The 12039-nt window shown below is 44.7% G+C and overlaps 1 protein-coding gene across 2 annotated transcripts in view; it reads left to right on the top strand.

Moving 5' to 3' along the window:
- Window positions 1-422: 422 nt before the first annotated feature.
- The window catches only part of LOC118794871 (caskin-1-like), a 77055-nt gene continuing 65438 nt past the window's right edge, over window positions 423-12039 (top strand). For both annotated transcript variants that reach the window (XM_036553161.1, XM_036553160.1), the window contains exon 1: window positions 423-1112. In XM_036553161.1, coding sequence (XP_036409054.1) covers window positions 1007-1112 — 106 coding nt within the window. In that variant the 5' untranslated portion in view covers window positions 423-1006. The remainder of the gene's footprint in view (window positions 1113-12039) is intronic.

Below are 12039 nucleotides of genomic sequence, written 5' to 3'. Positions count from 1 at the left end.
GCCTAACTGCAGTGTGGGAAAAGACTTTTATAGCTTATATACGTAGAAGGAATGGTATAAAGACGCTCTTCATATTCCAAACCATTTTGTATCCACCGCGGCTGCATCTTGCGGTCCAGCGGCGATGGTGCATCCTTCTGCGCCGTTAGCCTGTATCCGTCGTTCCTGGAGAGGGAAGAAGGGGTGGTCCTTCGTTTTGGATCCGCCTTCTGGATGCAGCGGAGCCATTTAACATTGCAATCTCAGCCAGGATCGTACGGCTGGGGTTACTGCATATTCTACGCTATGGGACTTCACTGTAAAACAGCGTCGGTCGTAGAGGCAGACTGGTGCCTGTATTGAGCGAAGCCAGCGATGGCAGAGCAGGTTCGTATTTACCTAGTGCAGGCTCCGAAAGCTCGGGACGAGCAGGCAACGCGTCACTGATTGCAGCAGAGACTCGATATTACGGTTATTATTTTTATTTTTTTTATTTGTTTAATATTTAGCCGAAATGTTGTGAGGGTAGGCTATACCGCAAGTGATTCCTCTTCCTCTTGCATTGATCTGCGCAAATACTTCTCGCTAATGTTATTATGCCTTTATTTTTTTATCTTAGATTGTGATTGCACTGCTACTGCTAGTATCATTAGATTCCCTTAGTAGCTCGGCAGAAATAAGCCCCCTTTGCTGAAATACAAGGTAATAATTAACATCAACAGGAAATCCTTATCGAAACAGTTCATCACCTATGCCTCGGCAAGGATCTGCATCGTGACCGGGTTTGAGTTAATTAGTTTTTTATATAAAGATTTTGGAACATATTTTCTGCTGCTGTCATCATAGGCTGCCTGGTGCACCGGCGCCTCGGAATCTCGGCATCTTTTCCTTCCAAAGCCTTTCTCCGACAGCTCGTATGCACTTCGTTGTAGCATCGCAATAGGGAGGATCCACACAGAGAGCTTGCTGGGCTACACACACACACAAAAAAACTACACGCAGAGGATGGTTTGGATGTAAGACGTAAATGAACAGCAAGATGGGGAAAGATCAGGAATTGCTACAAGCAGTGAAGACTGAAGACCTCATTACGGTGCAGAAGCTTTTGCAGAGGCCCAAGCCGGGGAAAGCAAGTAGGTGACATTTAAATTGATGCCGATGTTTCGGGGAAGAGGTGGGGGTGTCACTGGATCAGCAGGAATCTGAACACATGTATACTAGTGCCATACATGGATTATAGTTCGCCGTTACATCAGTGCCACGCACATTTCCTAGTTGCCTACGCCGATCGACGTCGCCCACAAAAAAACAAGACGTTTCAATTTCATTATTTTCGGATGGACTATTTTTACTTTGCCCTACATTAACCAGTATTCAACATTAACTGATAAAATCAAAGAAATTATACAGCAATACATAAAGTCACGCTAAAATGCCCCAAAATCAGTTAACGGATAGTGTGGGTTTATTTGCATTCGTTTCTAGCTAATTACAGGTGGGAGAATAGTTCGCATTTCTGTATTAATCAGTGTCAGTTCTGTATAATGACCGGGGGCTCAGTCGCAATTATACCACATCACAACATCACCAATGGATGGATAGATTGTTGCGATGTGGTTGCGTCGGGCTGGGGGTGTAGAAAGAGGGGACCGAGCGTCGTCCAGGTGTGCCCCACTCCCCTCCCTACCCTGGGTCTGCGCAGAAAAATGCCTGTAGGTTTGAGTGGACAGTCCATGGTGTGTTACCGATGCAGGGCTGCACCCTGGCCGCCTGCCCGATACATCATTCATTATCGTATGTATGTGCAATCAAGAAAATAAACGCTAACGGAAGCAGTGTGTTTACGTAACTCCCGCTTATGCGATCACTGATTAAACCCAAAATTTACAACTTTTCCATGGTTTATAGCGTCATATAAATTGTATTGCAGCTTTCAGTTTATTACCTCAGGCCAGACAAACGTTGGAATATGCGCCTGTAGCGCCGGGAATGTACATATCCTCAGTTTCTATACTGTGCTGCAAGTGTATTTGAATTGAAGAATGCTACTTTGTATTTTATTGACTTTTCCAAAAAAATTCTAATGAGTGTAGTACTTTCGGTCTTGTTCAGCAGAAATATCATGATCTAATTTCCGATATTTGCCGGTTATTTTTGGAGATTTCAGGCAGGGAGTTCAGGGGTTAGTCGTGCAAGTTGGCAAGCGTTCTGAGGACAAACGAACTGCCGTCAGCGGGGACCTGGAGAGATAATTGCGTTTTCAATTAGACTACAGCCAATTGCGCCGCTCTTTTTTGGCACTGCGCAGCGTATGTTAGGAGAATGAGGGGCTGTCACTGGCTTGAAATTTAAGGAAAGTCCCCTGCCACACCAAAGACGGGTGGCAGTCAGTAATGCACAGGGGATGCCTGCAATGCACTCTTTTCGTCCTGGCTATTCGGTTGAACCTGGCCACTCAGGGTAGTAAGAGGTGTGTGTTGTGGAGTGCACATCACTGCCTGTAATCCTCAGATTTCCTGCGTGTTGCCTCCAGCACTGGGGCAGTCAGCACCCTGTTTAACATTGATGCGGTGGTTAGGTTTATGACTTTTAGAATTTTAAGCGTCTCTCCTTGTAAATTAAGCAATTGAACCGGATTTTTTTCTGTGCTTGACGGCCACATTTACGGTCTTAATCATAAAGAAGACCGGCAATCCCAGGCCTTGACGGTTGCAGGGTCTGTCTCAGCTCCTTAATGCTTAAATGAACATAATAATACCTCCTAATAAAAACTCTTGGTAAACATGTCAATACATTTTTTTTTAATGTGTAATCGAATTAAGAGGTAAATGAACGGTAATCTTAAAATAGTCCTTGAGGACTGGAATTGTCCATCTCTGGTCTGGATTGTGACTTCCTTCTCTACTCTACACGGAGAGCTCCCTTTCCCTCTCACGAGTGTGCTGTCACCTATACCACGTCATTTAACTAATATGGCAGGACACTAGTTCACTGTGAAAAAAAGGATTTTCTGAGCTGACAGAATGAATGAGCTCAAGGGTGCATCCACATCAGTGCACATTCACAAAGAGACAAGCGAGAGATTCCTTCTCCCTACAGCGTGGACAGGGAGTGGGTGAATACCATTTTCTGGCGGCATGCAGCATCCAATCATAGTGCGGGATTCCCTGCTCTTCTTCTGTGGTGTCTGTGGACTGAAGGCGCTCTCTGGCATCCAAGCACCCTGCTATTGTGAACATTTCCCTCGTTCAATTTGGAGTTGCTTACGTTACACTACCCACAGTGTACAGTTGGTTGGATCTGTGCCCTCGGTGGCAGTTGTGCCAGGTTTGTATGTAAAGGTATTTGTGCCACATTTGTGTATGAAGATGTTCAGTTCTGTCCTGGCAGGACTCTGTGATGATTCTGATGGCATTCTCTTTTCAGGTCTCTTCTTAATCCTTTTAATTCAGATTATTGATGATTTTAACAGATTAAAAAACTACAGATGGTTATAGAGATGCCTTCACCGTGTGTTTCATGTTCAGAGAATGATGCAGGGTGGTTATTTCCCCTCTGATGTTTGGATTTGCATTTTTTACGTTTCTTGAAGAATAATAACCTTTTTCTAATGACCTTTGGTTTCAGCCAAACTCCAGTTCTCAGTTGCAGCCGTTTACTTTAAAACATTTGTAACTGAAAGCCTGCAAAGATGAATCTTTTAGTGGAAAGAGTGATTTTCCTTCTCTCCTCAAGTGTGTATACTGTCGATGTACATCCAAGCATCAGTTTCTTCATCATATTTCAAATGTGCATTCTCTCCTCCCTAGTGTATTCAGTCAGGGACAGCGCTCAATCCAACCCAGTCATATTCTGACAGATTCCCATGTTGGGTCCTGTCCACTTGATGGGCTCAGCACCTGACAGTGAATGCCACTCTGTCACGCACCAGTCCTGGTTGCTTTCAGACAGGCTGTCACACTCACAAGCAAAAACAAGACCGGTCCAATTCAATTTGGTTCGCTACCCTGTGTGAAAATGGAAGCATATTAACCTCAGAATAACCTTAGTTAATAACCTTCGAATCATGCTGTATCCTGTGAGGAAACACAAATCTTGTGCAACAGTCTGACCAGATTACTTTTAAGATAGGTATTTGTGGAAAACTATATGAACTTCAAATTGGTATTTTCCACAAATTGGATTAGTTCCAAGCTGATATTCACCATTTTCAAACATTAGCTTCAGACTGGTATTTGCTGTAAACATGATGAGCATCAGATTGGTATTTCTCATGAAATGGATCATCTTCAGACCAGTATTTTCCTTAGTTGTGGTCCACGTATGAATGAAGTTCCTGCCTTAAGGAGGGCCCTTGTCCCTTTATACTAGCACTAGGTGAGCAGAAATGTCATACTGATAATATCGCCATCAACAGAGGAAACACGTGTCCTCAGGATTAAAACCAAGGTCAGGGCTTGTGATGCTCTGTTATTCCTTTAGATATGCTTCAGAAGAAGTACATTTGTTCACATATGAAAGTCAAAATGGAACAGGCATATATTCAATATATCTTAAACCATACATATTTTATCATATATTTAAATATCTTGTCAATATTGTGTACAAAAAAGATATGCAAGCAGCAATATTTAATTTATTGTGTGATATATATATATATATATATATAAGCAGCATACATTGACATTAAAATATGTATTTTTTTTTTTTTTTAATTTTTACTTTATATTGGCATATATTACTTTTTTCAGAAAAGGATCATCCAGTTCCATTCCTGTCTTCTTCCTGTCTTCCAGCACTATGTAATCTGATTTTGGTGCTGGTTCCAGTAGTGGTCATAGTGTCGGTAGTTGTGGTAATTAACAGCTCGGCTCTGTGCTGTCCTCCGCGCTGGCAGTGTTTCAGTCACAGCTGTGTGATGGTGATGCGGGTGCTCTGAGGCTGTGCCAATCAGTGAGCAGGGCTGGATGCTGGTGTCTCATTATTACCGAATGATGCTCCTAAGGCTATAGAGGGGCAATATGGGGGAAGCAGGCGTTAGAGGAAAAATCTATATGATAATTGCTAGTAAAGCCAACATAAAAAAGATAAATATCATTCTAAACCATTTATAGTGCTTTTTTGCGCATTTCAAAATATGTGGCTTCACAATACACACATATTAGCATCATCTAAACTTTCGTTATAGATCTTGTTTGTGAATTATCAAAATGTTGCATTTTGCCCTGGGGAAGCACTGAGTTTATGGAGGACAATAAAATTTGTACATCGTGGTCTGACATGAGCAAAAGTATCCAAATGAAATAAGATGGGCACGCATGTGAGTACATTTAAGAGGGGATATGACACGCTTTGTGTATTTTCCTTGTGCGGATCGCAGTGGAGCCGCCATGCTGCAGTGCATCCAATATGTTAAGCACATCATGAACATTGGAGAGATTAAGCCTTCTGTTCCTGTCTCACCACCTAGCTGTAAAAGAAAACATCGTAAATATAGAGGTTTATGGACGTTGCTCATAATGCTGTCTGGCCCATTTGAGTCACGCTGAGGGTTAGCCACATTCCTCCCAAGCGGAGGGTGCAGATGGCGCAGTCTGAAGGAGCTCGGGCACGGGCGACGTGCGCTCCGCTTGGGGCGGCTCGCACCGATTTTTTGCGGGCTTCGCTGATAAATGATTGCGTTTAGCCGAAGCGAAAGTGGAGCCTGACCCTCTGCCAGCCAGGATGAGAAGATCTGGACGGTGTCCCAGCGAACTACCTGGAGCGAAGCGGGTTTTACCCCTCCGAATTAGCGCGGCGCAGACCGGGCCTAGTTCATGCTTCACCAGTCCTCTAAACCCAAGCAGGCCATATGAGGTCCTGCGGGGGGGGGGGGGGGGGTAGATGGAGTTTCCTGTAAACCCACAGTCTGGCTGTAAATGCTCTCCTCTCATACTTACAATTGTCTTTACAAAGATAGATGTACTCTACAAGCTTACAAAGAACAAAGAGGGATAATATATCAAATTTGACCGCATGTAGAGTCACCAATACTACAGCAGTAGCTCCTGTTCAGGTGACTGGGTTCTTCAGTTCTCACTGGAGAGCGTGAGAGTGAGAGTGCGTCCAACGCTGATGCCAGATGACACATCAGTCCGCGTCGCCGCCATTGTTACTGATCTAGTTACTGGTTCCTCTGAGCTGCCTGCCTCTGGGGTGGGGGGGGTCGGCCGCCGCGGGCTGCGGAGCAGACAGAAAGAGTTGACTGAGGAAGTGCAGTTTCGGGGGGGGGGGGGGGTGTTAGTCCTGTCCAGGGCCTCAGCTCATTTCTCTCATATTTTCAATCAATGTTCAGACGTGAAGTTGGCCGGGCTCCCTGTGCCTGGTCCAAGGAATCATCGCTCCCATTGGTTTTTCTGATGATTGAATTACGGGGCAGATGGCAGAAGTGGAGAGATGGAGAGGCGGAATGGGGGGTGGCGGGAGTGAGGCGGGGGGGGGGGTGGATGGCAGGGAAGCAGTGCTGAAAGAATTCACTTCAACTGTTGCAACATCGGTGACAGCACCCTATCCATCCATCAGTAACTATTTTCCTTATGGGAATCAGAAGATGTGCATTTATAGAGGGAATAGAAGACTAGCTCTTATCTATCTCCCAAAACAGCCCCTGTGCATTATGAGTATCCCTTATACAAATACATGCAACTTTTATATACAGAATATACACAGCTTGAATGAATAAGTTGAACTGAATAACAAAAACAGCAATAACATACACCTAAACAGGATGGAAGGTAAAGACCATTTTTGTGCCATGTTCATGTTGGCCTTGTTGGCCCGGTTGTCTCAGTGTTCCAGGCCACACAGAGAGCAGACGGGGCACGGGCCACTTTTCCCAGTGTTCTCCCACTAAAAACAGTCCATCCTGCCGGGATAAAGAGCAGCCAGTTCCCCTGAAGATCTCTAAATCAAGGATTAAAAGATATGTGTCATAAGCATCCCTGTTTTACACACGAGTCAGTGTCGGCAGAACAGGATTTGTCAGGATGAATAGTCTTTGGTGCAGACAAAGTACTTGAAAGAAAGGAAACAGAATAAAAGTGCCAGTAAGTTGTGAGTCTGAAGGATTGCTGTCCGTGTAGTAATCCATGTTAGGGGGGTGGGAGAGGGGTAGCTATGTGTGAGATCACAGGGGGCAGGGTGTGTCTTCCGACGCATCTCATTGGCTGCTGAGGCAGGGGCCAGAATCCAGCTGCAGAATGATTCCGTGACGCTGGTTTACATCTGGGGCAGGGAGGCAACCTCAACATTGCCTCACGGCTTATCCTTCTTGAAGCGGTGTGATCACAAGGCCGAAATTCCAGGCCACCTGTTTCACACATTGTTCAGGATTCAGTTGCAGGTGTAACACTGTGTGTGACCCCTGTATTGGGTGTATCAGGGACACAGTGAAATCATATTTTGACTTGTAGCAGAATGAGCGTTTTATTATATTTTATGCTTTATATCCAATCATATACCAGCTTGTAGAGTACATGTATCACTTTTTCATAGGAGGAGATCTGAACCCTGGAATTTATGATGGTTTTGTTTTTCTATGAGTTCCTCTGTTGAATATCTGTGTCATATCTGTGAAGTATTAGTGTTTCTCTAAATGCCAAGCGAGTGGTCCGTGTGTGCCTTCTCCCCCTGGCTCCTGGGAAAAAGGAAGACCTGGCTCCTCCGTGAAAAGATACAATTGTTTTTGCCTCGTCAAAAAAAAACGTTCCCGTTAAAATAGCTGGGAGTTATTTCAGTTCCATCCAGACTGAGAATTGATTATTTCCCCTCCCACAGGCATGTATTACATCACGAGGCACACACCCCTCAGCCTCTCACGTGCACAAGCAGCTGCGCTTTCTCACTAATTAATCTCAGGCTGTTTTTCGGCTTGACGTCAGAGGAAGAATTTAACGCCGATAAAAACGTTTTTTGTCTGTTTTTGTCTCTGACATGTCAAAGCACAAATCCCCATGAATCCCCATGACCTGTTTATTGCAGTATCGGCCCTGCTCTTCGGCTTTATGGCAGGAAAAAAGTGTTGGAAACAAAGATTTCCTTGGTAGGGAAGTAGCCAATATTTCTTTCTGTGGGACTCTGAGACTAATTGGCATTTTTGTTCTCTCAGAGATGGGAAGAGCTGTCTGCCTTGGCACAGAGCTCTGTATAAGTAAACGCTTGTATGGTGTTGGGTCTGTATAAGCAGGATACAATGTGAGTAGCTGGGTATATGTTACTATTGACAGAATATAGTGTGAGTAGATACATAAATGGTCCAAACAGTTTTTGACACTGTCATATATGCAGTTTTTGCACATTTTGTACAATATATATGTTACTGTATTAATTGTACATCATATTTTACACCACATTACACAATTTATGTGTAATTTATGTGAAATATGCAATATATTGTATGTGTTCAAGTAAATGGAGAATATTTTGGTATTTTCTGTTGTAGCATCTTTTTGTCTTATGTAGGCTTTATGTCTCTATCCAGGCCTATGCCTGGATCAGTTAACAGGTCTGCAATGGCACACAGATCTCCATCTCTTCCTGTGTGTCAGGGCGAGGCAGGGTGGGGCGGGGACTGTGGTGCTGAAGTCCCCCTCAGTGCCCCCCTCTGCCAATGTCTGGCATCCTGCATTCCCTCTCAGCCTCCATTAACGTCTCTGTTTCTGTCTTATTCCTCACGTGATCAATCCTCTGGTTGCATAATAAAGCATTAGTTGCCTCCCTTGAGATCTAAGGCAATTTTCAGGCATCACGTAGCATACATAACTGATTCTCAATTTATCATTTTTTGATGATGCCCTGTGTAAAAGTCACTGATTTGACCATCACTAATCAGTTCTCTCTGCTCAGTTTCGTGCAGAGACTTGCTCTTCATTTCACTGACTTATTATCCTCATGAAAACACGGGACTGCATTCAGCAGCAGTTATCCGCTGTTGAGAGTTTACCCACCTCTCTTCACATCCCACATACACGAGAGCTCCACAAGCTAACAAAATTTTGTTAAGTTGTTTCCTACCTGTAAAAGAGTCGTTTTAATTTCCTCCAAGTCTGTGAATCATTTGACATTTTCAGGCCGCGCTTGTGCAGTTTGCCGGGTGGGAAATGCATCGTTAAAATAAATAAATAAATAAATAAAATAACACCACACCAGCACTGCCCCACTGGCTGTGCCATACAAGTACTGTATATAGTGTGAGGTGTCTCAGGTCAGAGACCTTGTATAGAGACATGCTGTGACCTTCTACCCTTTTTGGAGCTACAGCATTATTAGGGCTGACCCTGGGAGAGGCAGACACAGGGCCTCAGAGCTGAACTGCGAGACACACCGCAGTAAGCTGGGCTGCTGCCTGGAGTCCGGCAGTGAAGGGGTTAAACTGAGTGCCACCGTCACATGTGCCTGCTATTGGCCAGTGTCTCTGACAGAGTCAGGGGCTGCGTCTCTCCTCCCTCACGGCCTGAACAGAATGTACAGGATGTCTCTCCACCTTCACTCTACGCCGTGTGTCACATTTCTGTTGTTCCTTCTCTCATTCCAGTAGCAGTGAAGTGTGTCACAGATGATTGCCACCGTAGTGGTGTAAATTAAGAGTATTTAGCCCATTTTCTGTTTTTTTTTTCATTCTCAGTTTAATTATAACCTCACTGCTGTTATTTTTCATTTATATATCAGTAGCAATTTCGTATTGTTGTCTGTAATAATAACAATTACAATGTTGAATTATAAGCGATGGGTTTCTCCAACTGGGAACTTTCCCTGGGATCTGATTTTTTCGGTGGAGATTCCTCAAAAGCGACTGATGTTTGTGCTCCAGCCCTATCATATGGACCACATATGGCTCTCCCTTAGGTGACTGCTGGATTCTGTAAGACATGCCAGAACCAGTGTAACACATTGGGAAACAAAGATTCTGTGCTGTCCAGTGGTGTATGTCTTCTGTTGCATGTCCAGGTCCCACAGCATGGCAAGTCAGAACAAGGTCTTCTTTGTAAATTTAATGAAGGGATAACAACCAACCAAGAGTTGAACAGAGATGGGGGGGAGAGACATCCTTGAATGCCTATGGTATTGAATTTTCCTGTATCCAGCATTGTACAGTATATCTCCTAGTATCAGCTGTGTGGTTTTTAGGACTACAGCCCCTCTTTGTGATAGGTGGGGATTTCTGTGTCTGCGGGAGGGATTACTATCTACAGTAGGCTATTAGAGATTATCTCTCAGCTATTGTCCCAGTCGTAGCCTTCTGTGTGTGTTGTGATGGTGTGTTTGCGTGTGTGCATGTGTGTACTGTATGTGTGTATGTGCATAAGCTGTGAGAGAGTGTGTGTGTAAATGTATGTTTGCGTGTGTGTGTGCCTGTGTGAGTGTGTGTGTGTATATGTGTGTGTATATATGTGTATGTGTCGGGGGGGTCCTTGTCAGTATTGACATCACTGCCCTGAGCAATGGGTTGTGCTGGCCACATGGAGGGATGGCATTCCTCACAGAGACTCCCATGTGTGTGGCTGTTCTCTTAAGGATGTAGTATGCTGGCAGTGCAAGGGTAAAGAGATGGGACTATGAGGCAGCTGTCCTGGCAGCGAGCTGGCCCTAGAGCCCGGCGGTAAAGCTCTCTCATACAGGGAGGGAGCTCCCCCGCTTCACCCCACCCCGATGAATGAATGATCTTCACAATGCCGTAATCCAGAGATAACAGAAAATCCTCCCATTCATCCCGAATGAGCCGCCTTTCACTCTCTGTCACGGAGGAACATTCGGATTTGTCTGGACTGCTGCAGGTGTGGCCAGGACACACAGTCCTGGGACGTTCCTGTCCCTGCCCAATGCCACCCCCCCCCCCCCCCCCCCCCCCCCCACCCAAAAAAAAAAAAAAAACTGCGGGATCCAGTCTCAGGATCCCTGACCGGGTGGAGGCCGGAGGAGATGGGCCCAACCTGTATGTACTGAGCGGCAACTTCCATCATCTCACTTACACTGCAGGTGCTATTTTTCCTGTAACTCTGTCACTTCCTAACAATGGGGCCGCTATTCATGCATTCAAGTTGCACAAAGCCACAGGGCTAGAAATATGGATGTGCCACAAAGCTGGATGTGGAGTAAAGTTGTGAGGCAAACACAATGCCAGCCGCCCGTAAAGGACAATTATGTAATGAGTTACAGACAGGATCTTAGGACTCTACTGAGGTGAGGTGTATTTATCAGAACAATAGAGTGATGTATAGGCTGACTTCTGTTGAGAAAAAAAAGATGAAAAGGAACACCAACCACCTAAATATCCACGTCTGTCATCTGGATGTGGATCAAATTTAGCTCATTGTATGTCTTGAACTGTAGTAATAGTGTGCCACTGTGCCAGTACATATTGTCTCGGGGTGCTTCTTCTTATGGCCCTCTGGAGCATTCTTGAGCTCGGTATAGCTTGTTGTTTTGTTAAACTGGTCATACATGAACCCAGTCTGTGCCGCGGGTCACACCTATTTGTCAGTGTCCTAAAGGTAATGACAGGAAGTGTGTCAGGATTGGATCACATTTTGGCAGGAAGTTCCCTGCCCTCCATGAGCTGGGAGACTGTGGGTCCTGTGTTCTTATTGTGACAACAACAACAACAACAACAAGAAAACCGAAATAATTTTTTGTTTTCAATGTTCTGTAGCACCGTATTAATGTGTAAAATGTATCTTAGAAACCTCAACACTTAGGAAGCTCGAGCAAAATAAGTGCTTATAGCCCTATAAATTGGTAGCCAGTGACATTGAAATGAACTTTGGGTCTAAAGGGATGTTTAGCGTGAAAAGCTCATGTTAGCAGGCTGAAACCCAGGGAGTAGAGAGGATACCATGTCAGGTCTCTGGTGATGAAAACACTAGTACTCTCGAGTGAAGCTGTTACAAACACACACATCTACATACAATCTCTTGAGAGTGGTACAGGTAGGACGACAGCTTATGTGAAAGCATCCTAAATCACCTGGAGACAGGCACTATGGAGCACTCCTTATGTGGATAATTGGAGTCTTGAGTCCTTCAG

This window comes from Megalops cyprinoides, chromosome 19 (genome assembly GCF_013368585.1).
Source record: "Megalops cyprinoides isolate fMegCyp1 chromosome 19, fMegCyp1.pri, whole genome shotgun sequence".
NCBI lineage: Eukaryota > Metazoa > Chordata > Actinopteri > Elopiformes > Megalopidae > Megalops > Megalops cyprinoides.
This window is presented reverse-complemented; position numbering and strand designations above follow the sequence as displayed.